Source organism: Cotesia typhae, unplaced genomic scaffold (assembly GCF_013202065.1).
Source record: "Cotesia typhae breed Kobodo isofemale line unplaced genomic scaffold, CoteBio_Ctyphae scaffold_13, whole genome shotgun sequence".
In the NCBI taxonomy this organism is placed as follows: Eukaryota; Metazoa; Arthropoda; class Insecta; order Hymenoptera; family Braconidae; genus Cotesia; species Cotesia typhae.
Window position 1 is genome coordinate 8,075,886 of NW_027423774.1, and position 23,427 is coordinate 8,099,312.

The following is a 23,427-nucleotide window of genomic DNA, read 5'->3' on the forward strand; positions in this document are numbered from 1 at the left end:
GAAGTTGCAGAGATAGCCTTTAGGGTCAACCGTTTTCCTAATTTTTTAATTAATAAAGGTTTGTAAAAAATAGATAATTTTCATCAAACTCAATATTAAATAACATAAATTATATAAATAATACACCGTCATACTCCGTGACCATACAGATTTAGCTTATAAGAATGATGAGATGTGCATTAACTTATTGGTCGTACGGCGAAGGGGTTAGTGATCGGTCTGGCAAGCGCGCGGATCTGGTTCGAATCTCGGTTAGGATAAATGCGATTTTCACTCTATTCCTATAATTAGCGAAAGTTAGGTCTAAATTAAGAGTTAAGTCGTCTCACTTTGCGTTAGCTCTACATTAAAGTTAAAATAAATTAATGACAGTTAAAAAATTTTTTTTGTATCTTTTCAACCAACAACTACTCATTTTATACAAAATAATTTAACCGTTTCGTAGAATTTTACTATTTTATATCAGAGAATTCAATTTATTCGAAATTGGGTTCTTAATACTAATTTGGTTTAACATTAAACAATTAAATTCTAAATAGATTTTATAATCTAGTTCTTTTAGTAAATACTACAGTGGCGAATAAGCCTGGGCTTGCTTTGGCTTAAAAACTTGGGCCAGTCTTGGTTAACAATCTTGGGCCAGTCTTGGTTATCATACTTGGGCCATTCGTGGCAATCAAGCTTGGCACCCTATTATCACTCCAGACTTCTACTAAGGCTGGGCCAAAGCAGGCTTACAAGCATGGGCCAGAGAAAGACAGCATTGCGCCAAACGTAGCCCATATCTGGCCCCGTCGTATTTTTCTGTATGCGTTGGCCCTATCGGGCAAAATGCACTCAGGGCTTAGTCATTTGAAAACGCGTCATTTAAAAAGTTTATAAAACTACTGAGATTCGACTAACCAGTCGGCCGTATAGCGATGCGAGTAGCGTCTAAGTCTGGCGAGTAATAAGTCCCGAGTTCGGTTCTCGATGAGGGCAAAGCGATTTTTATTTACATCTTTATTTCCGAAGTGTATTAGGTTAATTTGACATAAGTAATCCTGTCCTCCCTATCTCCGTATTTCTTATTCTATAAAGACTGGACAGTAAATAATCCCTGTTCGTAAAAAATTACTCTGCCGAATTTGGGAAATTGTTCATTTTTTTCCCCTCCGGGCGTAAAGCGTGAACTTTAGCCCCGCTGCGCTAAACGAAGTTTCCGCTTTACGCCTTCGTCGGGGAAAACAATAGTATAAACTCCTCGGGAAGTAAATAAGAAAGCCTCGTATCACATGTTCGTTAACCTCGGCTTCGCCTCGGCCAACAATTGCATGTGCTCTGAGACATTTCTTACTTTTCTTCTCTAGGGGTGTAATATACAATTTTTTTTTTTTTTTTTTTTTTTTTTTTTTTAAAAAATTAATTTATATTTTATTTGTGTTCATAAACGATTTTTACAACAATAATACTACTATTACTACTCATTGTTTATAACAATAATAATTATCGTTCTGAGTAATAATTATTATTGCAGTGATTAATATAAAAAAAAAAAAATAAATAAGCAAATGGGATTTCAATTGGATTTGAACCCGGATCCCCAATAAATTTGAAATTTAATTAATTATTATTTTTTATTATTTCAAGCCTGGTTTGACCGTAAGCAGGGTAGAATGGGACAAAACTCCACTAGTTACGGTGAAACTAGGCCTCAGTTTAAATGAGCTATCAATACGGCACCAAGTCTGTTTTAACCGAAAATTGAAATGTGAAAAAATTACGGTTGAAACAGGACTCGAATTTCGACTCGGGTCAGTTATGTAAACGAAAATAAAAATTATATATTCTGTTACATCTCAAAAATCATATCGACTGATGTAATGCGTCAGCTAAATTCGTCACATTTTGATTGGTATTTAGTAAGTTATAATTACCTTCAAACAACCGCTGTTGTAAACCGCTGACTCCATTGCTATTCGAGAGATAAAAACACCATCATTTCGATCAATCCCATTTCCTTCACGTATATACAAGCCCAACGTTTGACCTGGCCTCTTTATTATTTCTACAAAGTGTACAAGATGTTTGGAGTCCTGAAAATATTAAATTGAACATGATTTCTAATTCATGCCATTGTTGCCAAAAACTAGAAAAGTATACCGCATTATATAAAAAATGTCACCGGCATTTATTCGTAGCTAAGTACGCAGACGATTTTTTGACAAACCATTACCGCATTTACCGAAAAATCAAGAATCCTAAGATAATGATACAGTGCAGCCAGATTATGGGTAAAAAGTATTCCCACTCAGCATTACGAATTATTATTTTTTCAGTTACTGAAAAATTCCTACTGAGTAAGGTCCCCCCTTCTCCCTTTATCCCGTATTATCCCAAATTTGTCTATGACAAATTTAGCTATGAATTATGGCTATTTTGTGCTATTTCGTGCTATTTCGTCTAGGAAAGAAAAACTTTTTACCCACGATCTGGCTAAACTGTAATGATACCGTATGAACAAAATTTTATTTTTTCAATCTGTTATACGGGGAGAAGACTGTAGCAGGGTAAAATTACCCTAAATCAATAAGTCGCCGGATATCGATAATTATTCGACATAGCACTGGCGCGTCTCGATCTTCGGGCCTAAAGGGAGAATAGGAGGGGGTAGTTTTGGGTTATTATAGGTGAGCCGTGCAGTGAAAAAGGGAGAAGTAGTGTGACCGCCAAAGAAAGTGCCACGGAAAATCAAGAAAGACCGATCCCCGGAGTAGTGACGAGACGAAGAAAGCCAACTACAATTAGGACTTCATCCTCAATTAGTGAGTTAGATCATCGTTTTATTCGTCAAGGTATCAATTATTACTCTGTGGGAAAGAAGTGGACCGCGGTTTACCTATAATACTCGGTTGCTTCTCCTTTTTATTTATTGATTTTATCGTTTAATCGACGATTATTTAATTAATCAGAATTTAATAATGTTCATTAGTTTGGACTAAGTGATTTTCATGGGGATCTACACAGAAAGAAAAAAAGTCTTGAGTCAAGCGTAAATTTTCTTAAATCAAGAAAATCTTAAGGAAGACTGAAAATTTCTTGAATGAAGTTAAAATTTCTTGAACGAAGTTAAATAAAAACAAAAATTAAAAGTAACAATAATCGATAAGATTTGATTATTTTCCACTAATGTTAAACAAAAATTAAAAGAAGCATTGAATTATTTTTTCGTATTTTTTCCAAAACTACATGCAAAAACAAAAAAATGAGATTGTTGTTCGGTCCATTTGGGAGCAACGCATAAACTTATGAAAGAATACTCAAATTCTCCTGAATTTAAGATATGTAAATTATTTAAACGTGTAAAAAAATAAAGTTACACTCCATTCAAGTCTACTATTTATAAAGTGTCAAAAAACAATTTTCTTAGCGGAAATTTAAAAATATTTTCAAAAGTGGTTTTTTTTTTTTTGAATAACTTTTAAACGGCTAGACCAATCGATTTTAAAAACTAATCAGCTCTTAATATTTAAAAACCACGTCGATCGACACCAAGCCAGTCAAAAAACGGTTGAGTCATTCGTGAGTTATCGTTCACGAAAGAAAACCGAAAAAAGTGTTTTTTTGGAATTACTTTGAAATTTCGAGTTAGATGGATCTAAACGAAGATTATTTATGAGGCTAAAAAAACTGCATCGAATGCCGCCAACCGCGTAAAAATTGGTTCATTGATTCAAAGGTTATTACGGTTTGAAAATCCAAAATATAGTGTTTTATTTAACTTCCACAAGACTTTTGAACTCGGAGAGCTCAAAATGATACGAAAATTATCCCGGGTCAAAAAATTTAATCTGTTCTATGATAAATAAAAATTCTTTATATTTTTCATTCAATTCAATTTTATTATGTGTATCTATCTTATGGGGCATTCCAGAGTGACTGGTGGGACATTTCACTCTGGAATTCCATCAATTATAAGCTACAATTATGTGACTGAAATTTGTACTATGGTAAAATGTATCTTATAATATAGAATACTAACTAATTAACAATATCATTTTGTCAAAAGCTTCGATTACTTTTTGAATTTCTCGTTATTATCGTTTGACTGAGTGTGACTGGTGGGACATTGAAAAATCCTTCTTTCTTACCGCGGTATACTTAAAATCGAATTTCAGTTAGACCACTAAGCCTTTAAAAAATACTTCCCTCTTAATACAAAATTTATCCTACAAATATTCAATATTATGAAGAATTAGACTGATTACCTGTGTAGTAACAATTAAAAAAAAATTTTTTATTATGACTGGTGGGACAGGCATTTGTAACTGGTGGGACAAATACAAAATAGGCACATGAAATTGTTTATTAAGAGTTTTATATTATTCTAACCTTAGAAACATTATTGTTTATATATTCAACTATTAATTATTTAGGATAAATAAAATTAATAATAAAAGAACACAAATAATGAATTAAACATGCTGACAACACGATCGGGATAAACTTGGATGTTAATTAATGGAGAACATAAAATAAATTTGTTCTTAAAACTCGTCCGTTTTTTATCCTGTTTTCATCGAGTTATGAATCTTAGGAGAATGGGAAATATATATGTACTCCGAAAAATTTATGAGAAATAAAGTGAGAATAGGAGAAGATTTATAAATAAGGATAACACGCGAAATCGTGAAGTGTTCCACACTTTTAAAATTAAATAATTTCGTGAAGCGGGAAAGAATAGGAGTTACGGCAATTATTACGTGAAGCGTTTCACATTCACGTAACAGAATAACTTGCGAGAAAAATCGCCAAATTAGTAATTATGTAAGTTCAAAAAAAAATAATCATTTAACTGAAAATCACTGAGAGAAACAAAGCTGTAAATTTTAGTACCTTAACTGAATTCTATGATGGATTGACTATAAGCCAGAGTCCCACCAGTCACATGTGATTGGTGGGACATATTTCAAATAATCCTCAAAACTATACTTTGGATTTTTTGACAATTGTCAGAAGTTTAAATCATTTTTAACATTTATCTCTGACTTTATATCTAAAATTCAAAAATTAATTAGTGACTCTACCTGTAAAATTATTAAAAATAAATCTAATAAGAAACCACGTAGCGATTGGATCACTAAGGGTCTTCTTATTGTGTTGTGTAAAACTAAAGAAATGCTTTATAATATTTGGAATTTAGATAGAAATAATATTTTTCTTGTACCTACTAGTCACATAGAAATAGAAAAAATTATACTTGACATGAAGGACAAGGAAGGTGGAATTGATGGTATTAATACCCATGTTCTTAAGTGTCTAGTTTATGATATTAGTTCGCCACTTGAATATATTCTAAATAAGTGTATAAATAATGCTACGTGGCTAACTGCTCTAAAAAAAACCGAAATAATACCAGTATTTAAATCTGGAAAATAAAAACATTACATCTAATTATATGCCAATATCGCTAATCTCTAACCTAGCTAAAATTTTTGAGAAAATTATCTATAATAGATTATATGAATTCTGTATTTCAAATAAATTAATCTCAAAAAATCAATTTGGATTCATGAAAGATAGAGGTACTAATGATGCTCTTGTTTTCACATCAAACTTTATTTATGATAACATTGATAATAATTACCCCACAGTATTAGTATTTTTGGATTTAGCCAAGGCTTTTGATACTATCAACCATAAGATACTATTGGATAAACTTTGGAGATATGGAATTAGAGGTATTCCTCACCAACTTTTAGAGCATTATTTAACAAATAGGTCACAGTGTGTTAAAATAAATAATACTACTAGCAAATCTAGTTAGGTTAAGGTTGGTGTCCCCCAAGGAACTATACTTGGACCTTTACTGTTTATCTTATATATCAACGATATTTTTAAAGTTCTACCTGAGAATGCTTTAGTTTTATACGCTGATGATACAGCAATATTATGTGTTGACAAATCTTGGGACGAAGTCCTTAATACATTAACTTATTGGCTAAAGAGAATTGAAATGTGGCTGAGGGTAAATCAACTATCTTTAAATATAGATAAATCAACCTTCATAACTTTTGGTAGTTATGAAGATAGTATACCATGTAAATTTCAACTCAGTATCGATAACAGAGAACTAAAAATGGTTGAATCTTGTAAATACCTTAGGTTACATTTCGATTCACACATGAAATGGAATATGCATGCTGCAGTCTTGGCTAACAAGTTGAAATATTTTTCTTTCTTATTTTTCAAATTATCTAGAATTCTCAAGCAAACTGCTCTTAGAACTTAAAGAACTCAAAGAACTCTTAGAACTATCTATCATGGCCTTTTTGAAAGTGTAATAAACTATGGCATTATTGCCTGGGGTGGGGCTTACGATAATTCGATTAAAAATATTTCTGCAATGCAGAATAAATTACTTAATAAATTTGCGTATGCTCATAATAGTACTACTCCATTAAATATTAAACAAGCCTTTATTCTATAACTTATTATTACACTGTATGTAAACAACTTTTTAATGATAGAGTTATACACACTAGAACTAGACAATTAACGTTACCTAAAATAAAAAAAAAATATAAGTTACAAAAATGCATACTATATAGCGATTAAATACTACAATCTCTTACCAAACAATCTGAAAATGTTAAATCAACAGCCTAAAATTATTAAAAAAAAAACTCATGTTTTCTTGCAGATTAATATGGTATTAACTTGACAAGAATTTTGTGATTTTAATTAAAAGATCACAAATATTTCGTTTTATGGTTTTGTTTTATTGATTACTGACGGTTCCTTTACATTCACTTAATAGGTACATAAGTCGGTAAAGGTCAGGTATAAGATGCTCGGCGAGCTTGGTTATAGGTTTGTCAGTAAGCAAAGCGCTCGGCGAGCGTGGTCAATGGTAACTTGGTAACTGTCTTATTCGATTTTTCGTCCAACTATCGTCAGTCAGAGAGTGCAATTTTGGGAAGGGTATTTTGGTTTTTGGTTGGTGGAAAATAACTAGGGTTGGGGAATTGTTGCTAAACGAGAGGATCCTGGAAAGGGTATTATTTATTTAACGCAGGGTTGTTTAAACGAAGCGTGGGAAGGTTTGCTAAGTTGGAAAATAGTCTGGTAAACATCTGATAAACAGATGGGTTGTAAAATTTTGTCCGTTTGTGTCGAAGGTTAGTCTCAGTCATTCAAGGGATTATTTTTACAATGGCAATTACTTGAGTTGGAATGTCATAAATTTCCGAATTTTAAGTTTTATGATGTCCTGTGAAAGTCTGTCGAAATATTTTAGAAAACATGAGTAAACTTAAAAATACATCACAATTTTCTCTTAACTTATAAAAAACTAAAGTACATAACTGAACAACTCAGGAGCTGGATATCTGTAAATATCCACTGATAGAAGGATTTCTTTGGGAGTAAGAAATTGATTTCTTAAAATTTTTTCAAGTGATTTTTTAGGGAATAAAAAATATTTCTTAATAATTGAAAACGCTCATTAAAATAAAAGAAATGATTTATTTACATTTAAGAAATATTTTTAATCTTAACAAAGCGTTATTACATGGAAACAAATATTTCTTACCAACAAAAAAATATTTCTTTATAGTTAAGAAATATTTTTTAAGAGAAATAACCGGTAGATGGCCGTACTCCGAATTGTCTGTGTACTTACGCCTATATTTGTTAGTAAGGGCTGTACGATGTGCGTTTGAATGTGTGTGGCCAAGTCGCCATATTGGAGGTTTACCTCGCGCCAATTTACTCACAAAAAGAGTCTGTTTGTAGTAAAAATATTTTTTATTGATTTGTAATAGTTGATATTATATGAAATTAAAATTATGGAAGATTTGTTGAGATCGTGGAAGTTAAGTGATTTACATGAAACTTTTTGTGGTAAGTTTTTGATTTATTTAATTTATACTTAGCATTATCATACTTAACCTGTACATTACGTTTACAGTATTCTTTCATTGACACTTAGCTTTTTATTTTTACCATAATTTTATCTACTTATTTTTCCTTTCCCTATAGTAAACCATATAACTGATATTGAAATCCTCGGAGAATTCCTCACCCAAACAGAAGAAATTCAGAAAGAAGTAGTTCCAAGTGTTGGTTTACGTCTTCGGTTAAAAAAAAAATATGACGAATATGTACGTTAGATATTTTTCAGAAAGTCAATTATTAATTTATACTAATCTGATTATGTTTATCGAAATATTTTTATAGTTTATATTACGCAATTTCCATAATACTCATTACTGTTAACATTTTACTGCTTAATATTTTCATTAAACTTGACGCTTAAAATTAATATTACACTAAATTCAGCCAACGTTTTTAATTTTTTTGATTTTTTTTTTTCATTTATTAAATTAAAACAAAAAAAATTTTTTGAAAAATTCTACTTATGGTTTTTGAAGTTTTTTACAAATGAAATTTTTTTTATTTTTCTGTAATAATTTTCAATAAAAAAATTCGAACAATTTTCAGATGTCGGCTAACTTAATTCTTATAAAATATATTTCGAATGTAACTAATTATTAATTCTGTTTTCAGATCTCTGGTAGTCAAAATGATCAAAATGCCCCAAGTTGTCAGATGATTCCACTGATTCAAGTATCGTCAAATGATTTTACTGTTGATAATTTAATACCAGTGGAATTTATAAATTCAAAAAGCAATACAACTGTACTAGAAGAAAATTCTGTTTCCAACAGGAAAAAAAAACGTATCTAAATTTTTTTAATTTCGATTTAAGAAAAGTGCTCAGTGATCACCCTATTGGCAAAGAACTTTTGTTAATTGCTAAAAACGAAAAGATTACCTTGGAAGCTCAATGGATCTCATATTTGTGCGAAATTATAGTGATTGATTGTTTAAAGAAAGGCTTAGTCCTTCAGAATGAAGATATTGAGGAATTAGCTGTAAAAATTGTTGAAGTCTTTCCATAGGAGTGCACTCAAACTTTCTACGTTCCTCCAGTGAAAAAAAAAAGATTCCTTACGCCAGGTCAGCATTGTCGCCAAAGGAAAACTAACCGATAAACATCGTAATATTTTAACGCTTGTTAGAACTTTACGAAAATTAGGAGATACTTCTAGTGAATCGACTGAATTTGATGAAAATATTGGAAACAATCATCAAAATTCTGCTCTTGATAGTAAGGAATGGTTGAAGCACCACCGAGATGCAGTGAATGTTTTGTTACATTGGAAGACTTCTTATGAACTACGAAGGAGTGAAGTTTTATGAAATAAATATTCTAGTGCAACGGATATATTAAATGACTGGCCGATATTGAAAGAGTCTGTGTGTGCAGATTTAATAAACACTGATTTTGAAAAAGTTTATCCAGATAATCTGATAAATTTAAGTGATTGCTGGAACGAGATTTTTATCAAGCTCGAGAAGACTTTAAATAATAAAATAAATCCGGAGCATCAAGCTCATTTAGAAATTTTGGAGCAGAAGAGTAAAGATGTTCCATTGCTGAGTCGATTTATTCTTCAACTAGAAATCTTCCTTCATTTGTTGACACCAAAATCACGAAAGAGAACAAAAAACGTCTCTTTAGCTGCGGAGTTAGATAAAAATATTAAAAATAAAAATACTCTAGAAAGTGTATGTATGCATGTAAAAATACCCGGCGACATCGAGAAAGCTTGTGCTGCGAAAGTATCTTTAAAAGCAACAGCGAAATATACTATTCAGCCTTACTTGATAGTGGTGGGTCCAAATGTTTTGGATTTAAAAAAAAATTTACGTTCAAGTTGATAGCTTCCGTTTTGAGGCTTCAAGCTTCGCTGCTGGATTTGATTTGTTATTTAAATTTTATGTATTGTTCAAACTTGCTTATCCTGTTGAAACTCAACACTTTTGGTATTTCATACAGTGGGGTATTTATAAAATACGAACGGACTCTGATGTGCCCATACCATCAATGTTCACTATTTTAAATAAATTGAACCTTAACCAAAAGTAAAATTAATAAGCAAATGAAAAAAGTTACATGTTAAAAATATTTATCATTTATATTATACATTTATTATTTATTTTTATCTTAATAATATCAAAAAATGAATAGTCCGCAACGTAATATTAAAGACGATGTTTTTAAATTTGTCAATAAAATGTATGGCAATCCTGCCATTACTCAAAGTATGGCTCAAGACATGATTAATGATTTTAAGCAGTTAATGACTGGAGTATCGGCAGCTATCTTGAAAAATTTAAAGAAAGAAATACCAGTCGAGTACCATGATTTCATAGAAGTTTGTTTTGAAAGCGATATTTTTGATAATTTTCAGTCAACTTGGAAATCTATACAGCAATTGAAAGCTTCTGATAATTATATTGCTCCACAACAATTCAAAATTGGCGAGATAGATGACAATAAAACAGTCGGAAACACCGTTGTTTTCACAAAAAAATCTTGCTATGGACAAATGATACCATTACGTGCAACACTGAAGAAATTTTTGGAATTGCCGAACGTTTTTAAAGTTGTGAGGAATTTTATCAGCAATGAATCAGCTACAAACGATATTGGAGGAGTTTATACTAGTTTATTCCAAGGTACAATATGGAAAAATATTTCTCAAATATTTACTGGAAAAACAGTTGTACCACTCTATTTGTACTATGATGATTTTGAAATAAACAATCCTCTTTCATCGGCAGCTGGAATCCATAAAATTGGAGGTTTATATTGTTCAATCGCGTCATTACCACCTAAGTTTGCATCAGCTACTGATAATATTCTTTTAGCCCAATTAATATACAATTCAGATTACAAGGAGTTCGGAGCTGAACGGTGTTTTGCCGAAATAAAAACCGAATTTAATCATTTAGCAAAAAAAGGTATAACAATTGAAGTTGATCGTGAAAATCACACTATTTATTTTGTATTAATTGGTTTATTAGGTGATAATTTAGCTTTAAATAGTCTTCTTGGCTTTAATGAATGTTTTATTAGTGACTATTACTGCCGGTTCTGCCGAGCATCTAAAAATGAAGCACGAAAACTAACCGTAGAAAATAGATGTCTGTTAAGAACTAAACAAAACTACGAATTGGATTTGTTAGATCATCATTATGGTGTAAAAAACAGTTGTGTTTTTAATGAAATAGAATTCTTTCATAATATTAGCAATTTGACCATTGACATTATGTATGATTTGTACTTAGGAGTCTGTAGATATGACATGGCAAAAATTATAAAACATTGTATTAAACAAAAATATTTTACTCTAGAAAATTTAAATAATAGATTAAAATTTTTCGATTATTCGGATATTGATTGTGGTAATAAAATTTCTTCGATCAGCGAAAATCATATTCAAAATGAACATATGATTATTACAGCTGCAGAGATGTCGTGTTTGGTTGCTTATTTTGGGATTTTAGTTGGAGATTTAGTTCCACCAGATGATCCGGCATGGGAGTTGTATACTTATTTATACGATATTATAAGTATTGTTACAGCTACAACTATTTCAGATGATGAAGTAATTTATCTTAGAGAATTGATAAAACTTCATCATGAGTTGTATTTAAATACATTCGGAGGACACTTAACAGCAAAATTTCATAACTTAACACATTATCCTACCATAATAAAAAGTTCAGGGCCGCCAAAATTTTATTCATGCTCACGTTTTGAAACATTTCATAAAAAATCGAAGCAACATGCTCAGGTTGTGAAGTGTCGAATTAATATACTATTTACTCTTGCAAAAAAATTACAGTTAGATTTAAGTAATAAATTTATTAATCGTGAAGGGTTTAAAAATATAGTTGAGTTAGGAAAAGTAACTTCTGACAGACTTAATAAGTTTATAATAAATAAGAATAATTTTAAAACTTTTGAATCCGTAAAAATTAATAAGATTCTGTACAAGCCTTTGTATGCTTTTCATCTATCAAATAATCTTGAAAATAATCCGGTATTTGGTATTATAATTTCGATTATCTCAAATTATCAAACTATTTATTTTTCTTATAGAAAATGTGTAACTGTTGGACTAAACTCTCATATAAAAGCATATCAATTAATACTACCAACAGCAAATGATCCAGAATTTCTTATTCAAATAAATTTCGAGCAATTTATAAAACCATTAAAAACCCACGTATTATCGAATGGTTTTTATGTTATTTCTCAGCGAAGTTTAATTTAAACTTCATTAAATTAGGTATCATTTACAGAAATGTAAATTGTTTTTTTGTCTTTATGAATTTTCTTCTTTAATAAAATTGACAATTTTACATAATAATGGTTTTCATTATTTACTTTATATATATATATATATATATATATATATATATATATATATATATATATATATATATATATATATATATATATATATATATATATATATATATATATATATAACATACTTTTTACCATTTAACATTTAATATTTATTCATTAATATTTCATAAATTATCTGCTTAACGTATTATAAAGTAACTTAATTTTCTCAATGTATATATATATTCATGTATATTTAATTATTAACTATTAAAAAATGATTGTTTAATATTAAAAATTGTTTCTTGACTAGAAAGAAATTATTTATTAACTATTAAGAAATCATTTCATAAATAATAAGAAATATTTCTTAAATATTAAGAAATGATGTTTAAGAAATGATTTCTTTGTATTTAAGAAATATTTTTTAAATACTGTTAATTAAGAAATGATTTCTTAAATACAAAGAAATCTTTTTAAATGCTAAGAAATCCTTCTATCAGTGTCTCTTAGACGTTTCCAATTGTAATAGCTCAGTTAATATTTATGAACTTATTATTCATCATGATTACGTAAACTCTTGTTATATGCAATTTCTATGTATATGTTTATTATGTTTATTATTGTAAAATGATTATACGCGATTCTTTGTATTCCAATCTATGTACAGGTGTTACCCACACCTCTATAGAATGTAATTTGAAATTAAAAAAAATAAATAAATAAAAAAAAAAAAAAAAATGTTTATTGTTACTTCTACAAAGAAAAAAAATTAAACAAGTCAGATTTGAGGATGGGAAAACAATTTTCCTCTCTTTTTGCGTGACTGGTGGGATATGTGATAAGCTTATGTTCAAATACGAAATCTAACGTATCTTTTCGTTTAAATCAAATGTAATTCTTTTCTTTATTGAATTCTTTTTTTTAAATAAAATGAATCACTATCTGGATACTAATTACTGAAAAGTTACTAGGAGAGAAAAATCGATTTTTTTATTGATTAAAAAAAATTTTCTTTATAAATTAGTAAAATATATACTTTTAATAATAAAATAAGACTAACTTAGAATTAACTAGAGAAATTTTAAAATTTTAGTCATTTTCCCATTTCGCATGGAATGCCCCTTATAATAATTTTTAATAAGATACTTAACTCAACAAAATTACAAGTCGCCATCTCAGTCGACTTTTGGCCTTTGAACATTCAGACTTAAAATTTTAGATCAAGAACAGTATAAGATTTCATATTGAATTTGAAAACAATACATTAAGTCCAAATACAAATTAACTAGACTAAAAACCGATCAAACTTTGTAGTCTCATTAGATTAGAAACAGCATAAAATATTTATAGCTGCTCAAATATTTTACTAAAAGGTTGTTTAGACTTAAAACAGATAAAAAATAATTCGAATAGTAGATCACATACAGATGAAAATGTTTTTAGAAGTTCAAATACAGATTAAATTTTTCGACTCGAGAGGACCCTATTGGAAAAAACTTAATAAAAATTTTTAATTTTACGTTGGGATTTCCCAACTGGGGGCTATTACCCTGTTGAAAAACTCCAATAAGATCCCATCAAAAGCGACAAAAGCCACTTAGAAACCAATAAAATATATGGGTTTCTAAGTGGCTTTTGTTGCTTTTGATGGGATCCTATGGGAAATTTTAAACAGGGTAGGCCCTTTTAGGGATTTTCCAATTGAGCGTGCCTCTTCGGGACTCAATCAGGTCCGAATGTATAGGCTGCGGGATCCCAAAGTAATTTCAAGTCGGAGAATTGACTATGAAACCATTGTGAAGCCTCAGTGTTACCACTGTCAGATCATCATAAACCTATGGAAATTATACGGTAAGACCACCTTAACATCATGATAAATCAACCGCAATGACAAAATGGCACAAAATGACTGTGAATTCACTATGAAATCACTCTAAACGCACAGTAAACTTACAGTGAGAATGATTTTATTGAGATTTAACAGTAATTCCGAAACCTCGAAGGTAGGAAATTCAAAATATAAAAAAGTCGAGTTTTATAAAATTAACGTATTTCAAACGAAACCACATATTTGACATTTAGTCACATAATATCGAGAGAACTATGTTAATATGTCAAGTCAAGGATCGTGACTATTATCAATAACCCAATAGAATTCAGCTTTACAGTAGAGTAAAATAATTTTAGTGCAAATTTGAATTGGGTATTTTAAAGAGAAAAGCATTTAGGATTATCTTTTTAAATACTTACAAATTAAAAAAAAAATAAATAAATAAATAAATAACTTACCTGAAACGCTGTCAATTTCTTAGCCGCTTCGGCAGCCTGTCTGCCCATTTGTCGAGGTTCAATAGTTCGAACTACCATTTCTCCACGTCTTTCTACTACTTCGAGAGCAGCCGCAGTTGATGCATCATGATCATTTTCAACCGTTTCAATTTGTTTGAAAATTTCCGTGCTTATCCCACTAACCTGTAAAATTAAATGTCTTAAGTTCAAGAAAATCCATTCACATTAATAGAGTAAAGCCATGTACAGTACATAAAGATATCAGTTTTTTCATTCAATTATGAAAACCAAAATTATATATTTTAGTCAAAATAACCCGGGAAAAAATGATCAGACCTGACCATGCCTGTTCATGTATGATCAGGCCTGAAATTAGACCTGATCATGCCTGTTCATGTATGACCAGGCCTGAAGTTATACATGATCATGCCTGATCAGTTCTGTTCATGCCTGCTCATATCTGGAGTACTAAATACGCTCAGGCCTGATCAGGCCTGTCCATGCCTGACCAGACCTATCCATGCCTGTCCATGCCTGTTCATGTCTGAAGTGTTAAATACGCTCAGGCCTGTTCATACCTGTTCATGTCTATTCATGTCTGACCATGCCTGTTTATGACTGTTCCTCTCTGACTATAGTCAGAGATATGATAAAAATTTTTCTTTGACGAAAAAAATTTTTGGTCATCACAAAAAGTGCAAAATTATTTTTAACATTACGTTTATTTAAATAATTTTGAAATAAAAAATTTATTACATTTTCTATGGGATGTTATGGTCTGCTCTGCTCCTGCCTAATATGAAAATCATTACTTATTATATTATTTAAATAAATGTGATATTATAATGAGATTCGGTTACATAAATAAATTAGGACTATCAAAATATATTATAAAACCAATTTTAACATTATATTTATCATAAACTTATTCGATACTCTATGTACTTCATAGAATTGTTACATCTAATATAGCAGCACAGCAGGCGGGAAATTCAAGGCAAACGGATAACACCAGAGTTAAACAGCATTGAGCATGGTTGGTAGTTGGATGGTTGACCGCTGGTGTTACATCCTTACAATAATATGTAATTATTTTTTTTTTTATTTTATTTTATTATAGAGAATTGCGTACGACTCTATCAAGTACTACAACCATAAAATTAAGCAAAATAATTAATTAAAAATAGTAATGGGTTTTCAGACCTGACCATGTCTGATCAGGCCTGATCAGGTCAATTCATGCCTGATCAGGCATGGTCATTTTTCATGTCTGATCAGGGCTGAAGACTCATGCCTGTTCATGTCTGATCAGGTCTGATCATTTTTTCCCGGGAAGTTATTGTCATAACTAAAAATCATGAAATAATATGTTTTAGTAAAATATCCATTGGTTTAGCAATTTTTTTTCACATTAAAATTTTTAATACAAGAAATAAATGTAAAAATACGTTTGCCGTGAATTCAACATGTTTTTAAAAGTCATGGTATCACGTTAATATTTTGATTATTTTTAGTAGATTGTCCACTGATAAGTCGGCAAATACTCAAAAGTATTTAAAAATGTGTGATTACAATTAATAAGACAGCATTTTGACTTTAATTTGTTTTTTAATTTCCCGCTATGAAGATCAATGACTTTTAATAAATCGTAAAGTTATTAGTTTCACCCCAGTTTTCGAAAATTAAGTTCTCATCAGATCTCCACGTTTTGAGATGCTAGGAATTTCTAGCTTAAGCTATTTTGAATATTCCTTCAAGGATGTCCTTTCGTATATGTGTGTCTGTGTGTGTGGGAACCTCTCATACTTTTCGAACGATCCTACTACACTTAGAATTCCTGAGAATTTGAACTCATTCTGTCTAATAAATTTTAAGAGATCTCAAAAACAAAATAAAAAAAAATCTTGTTCTGGAATATTAACTTTAAACTACTATAACAATCGTTACCTTAATTTACTCAGTTTTTAACCTGAATAAATAGCGCTGATTGCCAGAACAACAAAAAATTTATTGATTCGTGTCAGAGATATAGTTAACGAAAACTTCCAGAAATAATGTTTTTTTTTCACAAAACTTCAAAATTTCTTCCCGATTATTTTGCCGGTAAGGAGTAATTTTTTTTGTTCAAAAAACTGCATCGCATGCCGTAAATCGCATCGAAAACGGTTTATGAGTTCAAACGATGTCACAATTTAAAATTTACAATAAAGGGTTTTTCCAATAACCACTAAATTTTCAAGAAAAATTAACTTAAAATGTTTATCAATTGTATTTTTGGGCCCGAAAAACTCAAGCCTGCAAAATCAAAAACTTTTCAGGCGTTTTGAGCTCCAAAATGGCAAGGAGGCCCAAGGATGGCCTGCCGGGTCAACCGTTTTTCAGATTGTTTTTCATCAATATCTATGAAATTTAAATTAAATAAACCAATAGAAACATATAATATTACACACCGAGGGTGGTAAGTGAAACATTCTAACTCGCATGTAGAATTGCCTCCTGAGCCAAAGGCCAAGGTACCAGCAAATGGATTGAGATAGTCTACTTTCCTTCCTGGCGGGCAGTGAAGCCAGATCGTGAGCAGAAAATATTCCCACCCAGCATTACGCATCGTGTTATTTCGCTTGGGGAAGGAGACATTTCTTCTCACGATCTGGCTTCACTGCTGGCGGGTAATATACTATTTTTCAAAATAATTAAGAGAAACTATCTGCGAGTCAAAATTTCTGATCTGCCCTAATAAAATTTATCCGAGTAAAAGTAGTTTTCAAATTTTCGACTTTGCGCTTTGAAAATGATCTTCAAAGTTAGAAGTTATTGATTTGATTTCGAATTGGAAACGTCGAGTTTTTATAAGATCTCTAGATTCTGAGTTCCAAAGAAACGATTCTCAGTATTTCTGGCTAGACTTTGCGCCTTGTATATGGACGAATAAATCTGAATAAAAGTTTTTCATACTATATCATTAGAAAAAAATCAAGCAATTGAGACGTGCGACAATGCATTTGAGCAGGTTTATAGAGAAATAAATCTGTTAAAATTTTTTAAGCTTTTTTTGAGATAAAATACATTTGCAAGCTAATCGATTCAAAATCTCATATCCGAAAGATACCTTAGTCTAAAAATTTTAGATAATTGTTGTTTTGAAACAATGCTCGGATTTTTGAACTCAAAAACTACTATTCCATTGAATTCATCAATTATTACATAATCAGAAACTTACCATAATCAGGAAAAAAAAAAAAAAAAAAACAACTTCAAATGAATTGAAGTTGATTAGTCTTTGAAATTACTTGCCAATATTAATCATCTGGCATCTTGATATTTTGGCAAGTATATATGTACAACTTAATAAATCATAATGGCAATCTTTTTCAATAGGTGTAATTAAAGGTTGTGATTACTATAGCCAGGACTTTGATTACGGCTTTTTTTGTTGACTGAAAAATCCTATAATATAAAATTGATGATTGAAAGAGAGTTAGTTTAGTCCTAAAACTATCGAAATAAACTAGGGTCTCATTGAAGTGATTTTGTTCTAACGTCATAAGTTTCGCATAAGTTCTATTCTACAAATAAATTTTATTTAAGTCCCATTAAATTCTCTACCTTCCGGAAATCTCCTTGTATTACCATTGCAGGAGGATCCTTAGGTCGCATTTGAGTAGTGGGAGCCTGTCGACCAGGACTGGCACTGATGTCGTTTACTTCTCCTCTTCCTTCCTACAATTCAATGAAAAAAATTTGCCAAAAACATAGAACAATAAACAATTAATATTAAAAAACTAATTAGATCATAGAAAAATTTCCGATAAAAGTTCGATCTATTAGATGTTACGTTCCCAAATTTTGGAGTACTTAATTTTAAATAATTTAAGTCCAGATTTTGACCTCATTAGAAAGTCAATAGACTCCAGGTGGGTCGTGTCACTGATTTATCCGCGAAGTACTTTTTAAAATTTTATTTATAAAATGATTTAATATTTCTTTTAATTTACCTGCCTTCAGGTAAGTGATGGATATAGTGCCTGAACGCTGGCTAGCGCTCTTGGCGATTTCACCAGGGTAGAACAGCTAATAAGCACTCACACCCTGGGGGTAATAATTAGGACATTTAGAGGATAGGATATCTGAACGCTGGCTAGAGCTCTAGGTAAAGGAACTAAGGTGGAACGCTGAAAAGCGCTCTCAACCCTCAGTTGAGGTTTTAATAAAAATCCATTGTAATTGATTAACAATAAACAAATATTTATTAATAAGGAATTGACAGGTTCAGCCTCAGACCAGCAGAGATTGCTCCTCTGCTAAGTCCTCAGACTGACTGCTCCAGAAGGTCATGAGACAGAATGTCCTATGAATAATAATTACAATGGGTTTTTATACAGAATTTTAGCAACGTTGCATCTCAGGTTACCCTATGAGAACATTAATGCAGTCCAAATCCCACAACGTAGACTGTTTAGTCTACTGGGCTGCGTTGACGTTCCAGAAATCTCTTATCTTGAGGTATTTTCGTTTCGAAATACCTCGATTAATAATTAATTAACTGAAATATTAATTAATTGATTTTAGATTATATTTAAAATTTGCGAGAACGTAACATAGAATTGTTTGTAATGTTACTTATAACTTATAATTGAAGTTATAGATGATAAAAAATTAATATATTTCATATTTGTCCTTGAAATAATTCACCTATGTATAAATAGTTATTCTTGATACATATGTACAAATGTAAATATTCCGATAGATTTGAAGTGATTATTAAAAGACTAAGATATGATTATTACACTTTCAACAAGATTGAGACGGTGTTATACGGGCAAGCGCAACGGGTCCATATAATACATCCAAGATTTTGATGAGAATAGATTCTTAATCTTAGACAAGTGACATTAACGTAACGTATCGAACAATAGTTTTTATAATATTAATCGTAAAAGTTGAATTTAACAAACGAAAAATGTTCAGTTTTCTTAGATTTTGAAAGAAAAATAAACACACTATTGGTTTTTGGTTTTTCCAAAGCTAATGAAAACAATTTGAAAATTTTTTTTTTCTTCAATTTTCAGTCTGAGTTTTAATGAAAATAATTAATATTATCAATTATTCATCGAAAAATTTTATTCGATCATAACGTATTGTAAGGAGACCACATTTATTCTGATTTCATATGCTTTTTATAGTAAGTACTTAAGCTGTACGGTGATGAATGTTCACTTACTTTTCTCCGGCCACAACAAAGCATTATGGTCGGACTGATATTGCAACGTCGAGGTTGATGATAAACGTAATTGAGTCGAGCACACTTTTCTCCTTGCAACTGCACTTCGTGCACCTGCAACTGGTCTTCCTCTTGCTGTCCTTGACCAACACCAACTCGACCACCGTACTTGATGCGTACGTGTTTTCGCCACTGCATTAGTTCGGCTCGTCATACCCACTTTCTGTAAACGTTAATAATCAGCAATTTTCTCACTTTGTTACTCTTAATTTATTTGTAATAACTTAGAAGATTTATTTTTGTATAAAGAATATAAAAACTATGCGTTTCAGTTGTAAAAATATTACACTAATCTAATTAAATTTTTTGTAAAGTATGAAAAATTTTTTTTAAAATTAAGCTCCTGTTGACTACAGTAGAGCAATAAAGGAAGGTCATAATTTTATGTCTTTGAATTTAAGTCAATATTAGGATGTCTGTGACTAAATCAGTTAAATTGTAGCTACTCGCTTTAACAATGTTAAATTTTTGAAAATTCATAGTCAGTTCAGATCCAAACCGAAATTCTTTTTGTGACCTTTTAAGTTTTTTATTTGCCCTTTAAAAAAAACATGCAATCAAAAAAAGCTTTTGAGATTGATATCTATGATATCAAGTTAACTACTATATAATCTTTGTAGATAATATATACCAAATATTATTTTTTTAGAAATTATAAACAATAGTATATTTAAGAATCCTTCAACTTAGATTCAACTTGCGACATTTAACTCATCGGTCAACATCACAACCTTAACAAAATTGCTACACGAATTTTTTATTTGCAGATTTATTTTGAGAATAAGTCATTAATTTTTTTATCGGTTTACTTGTAAATCATTTCAAATTTAAAACTTAATAAAAATAACTTTCAATTCTTGTAAACCGAATCTCGGTCACTTGATTTTAAAATTTAATAACTTCAATATTCGATAAAGTCTTGATTTTTAAAAACTAAACTCAAACAAACAATTGTCTGATGTTGGAATCTTATAATTTTAGAACAGATACTTCAAGAAAATCTTCTTGAAAAATGACAGTCTCCATAGTGTATATACATAAACCAGCATTTACATGTATTTAGCTCCAAAGCTGATAATCATATTTTGATAAGTGAAATGTCGTTTGCTTCATTGTAGAGTCTGGAGACGCATATTAGGCTACATAAAAAAAAAAAAAAATTCGAGGAAAAATTACAATTGTAGCAGCGTAATACAAGACTAGACTTTCACTACGATCACTTTGATAATTTTACATTTAAAAATTTACGATGTTACGTCAGATAAATTCCTATAAAAGTAATTAATATCCGAATTTTTATGATTTAGCATAGTAAATTTTGAATTGTAAAATGATCAAAGTCTAGTCCTCGATTACGATGTTACTACTGCAATTTTTTCTAAAATTTTTTTTCCGTGTATGTAAAATTACATATGGCATATGTAATATTGAACCCAATATAATGGTCATGATTTGCATTATACGTCAAGCTAACAAAAAAGTGATTTTAATCTTCGAGACTAGAAACAAACAAATTATTTTGATTTACAAATGGTGGAATCCTTTACGTAGGTAATTTCGCTATATGGCCTAAGAATAATATTCTATATCACATAGCAAAATTCGGTATGATAACATAAAGGTAAAAAAAATTAAACTTTTTTTCTTTGGACAATTACTCAGACTCAAGGAGAATCCAAGCGACAAAAAAAATGTATTATGGTTAATATTTCTCAAAAAAATAGATTAATTAATATATTTCTTATATTAGTTGAATTCACAGCAGTAATACATTAAACAAAATTGTAATTTGCATATTTTAATCATAAATAATATATTGATGAATTTAAAACTGTTTGAAGAAATTTTAATCATATTAAATTACATTAAACTGTATAAAACGTAACAGAAAATTAAAAACTTATTTTGTACGTTTCCTCAACCTGTTTTTAGTTTATTATTTTTTTAATTATTTATACATCACATATATGTAAGTTTGTATCATTAAATAGTATTAATAAGATAACCAAGCAAACAATAAATACATTTGTAATTAATTTTATTTTAAACTTTTTTTTTAACTTTTATTTAAAGATTCATGCAATTTTTATAACTTATTACCTTCTAAGAATCATCTCTTATGGGTTGGGACTGTGAGCCCCTGCTTATCCATTTATCGATAAATTCTTTCATTTTAATTTACTTATTTGATCTGCCCTGAAATATAATGCCATTAATAATTGGAAAAAAGGTTATTTCGATTTTTCAAACTTGTTATTAATATAATTTCTCATAAAGAACAATAACCCGTGATATACTATGCTTATTCAGAATGAAACTTACAAGAGTATAGTGTGTAAAATCGATAACTGACGTAGATTAAGGTCAACCACCGACTTTTACAGAATCACATTTGTTATTTCCATAAGACGGTTCTACAAAAGATAAAAATAGTAATGACACGCATAATCAAAAGTTACGGAAGAAACTATAATAATACAAAAACAATTAAAAATCGAATTTAGCGTGAGGAATAAAAAAAATAGAACTAAGACAGAAAATGGGATCGCGCGCGCCTGACTGGAAAAGCTTCTATAATATCGTGGTGGCGTGCTAGCTAATAGCCCGGACTAGCCGTGGATCAATATATCTTTTTTTCAAGAGAACACTACATATTAAAGAACTAAAAAAAAAAATTAATCAACAACATAGACTATTTTAGCTATTAATTTTAATTGATATTAACATGATACTTACTTTTTAGGTCAATTTTAGAAATGATTGTTCGTCTTCACAAAAAATTTATCGAAAGAGTATATTAATTAATTAAAAATTACCAGTAACATCTAAAGTCAATAAGAAAAATCCGAAAAGCGATATCTTAATCATGAAACTTGATAAAAATTATTAAAGTAAGGTGAAAGCAAGAAATTGAAACGAGTTTATATTTATTGACGATTCGCGTTAATTGAAAGAAATGTCATTTACTTATCACAATACGTACTATTCACCTAATGCTATCCAAGAACTCGTACTGTCCACTAAAATTATATTTTAAGATAGTGCAATGATAACGCACTGCATCCCTTAACTTTCAACTACAAGGGTAGACATGTTTGATCTTTTGCAAGGCGCAGACTCGAAAAGTCGAGGCTCACCTACCATTGAATATACATATATCAATGTAGTATTTACACTATGAGTATATATGCGCGCGCCACTTACAACCCCTCACGTTCACGACTTCATGAACCTTGAGTCCTCGTAATCGTAAGCCGCCTCCTTACGTTTCAACTTATGCAGTATCCAGAAGAATAGATAACAGACAATTGTCTAGGCGCAAATTTTCTATAATGTTTTGATCGATTGAATATTGTCCGTTTTATATTATTTTTCAGGTCATTCAGATAATGAGAGTATTCATTCTCTTAGAATAGAATAAAATTAAGAAGAATTATATAGAAAGATAATACCATACCACGTCGACCACTTTAAAACCCAGCCTCTTTTTTATGAAATTTCATAGTATTTTATAATTTTTTTGCTCGACGGGCAGAAAGCGTCAACTTTCGGCCCGCTGCGCTAAATGAAGTTGCCACTTTCTGCCTTCGTCGAGCAAAAAAAT

The 23,427-nt window shown here is 30.2% G+C and overlaps 1 protein-coding gene across 2 annotated transcripts in view; it reads right to left on the reverse strand.

Moving 5' to 3' along the window:
• Rhogap100f (Rho GTPase activating protein at 100F) overlaps window positions 1-22,871 on the reverse strand; it is a 116,807-nt gene extending 93,936 nt beyond the window's left edge. For both annotated transcript variants that reach the window (XM_074255129.1, XM_074255130.1), the window contains exons 1-6: window positions 22,560-22,871; window positions 21,924-22,019; window positions 19,764-19,986; window positions 18,149-18,262; window positions 14,543-14,725; window positions 1,917-2,075 (exon numbers count right to left, since the gene is read on the reverse strand). In XM_074255129.1, coding sequence (XP_074111230.1) covers window positions 1,917-2,075; window positions 14,543-14,725; window positions 18,149-18,262; window positions 19,764-19,961 — 654 coding nt within the window. In that variant the 5' untranslated portion in view covers window positions 19,962-19,986; window positions 21,924-22,019; window positions 22,560-22,871. The remainder of the gene's footprint in view (window positions 1-1,916; window positions 2,076-14,542; window positions 14,726-18,148; window positions 18,263-19,763; window positions 19,987-21,923; window positions 22,020-22,559) is intronic.
• Between the last annotated feature and the right edge of the window lie 556 nt (window positions 22,872-23,427).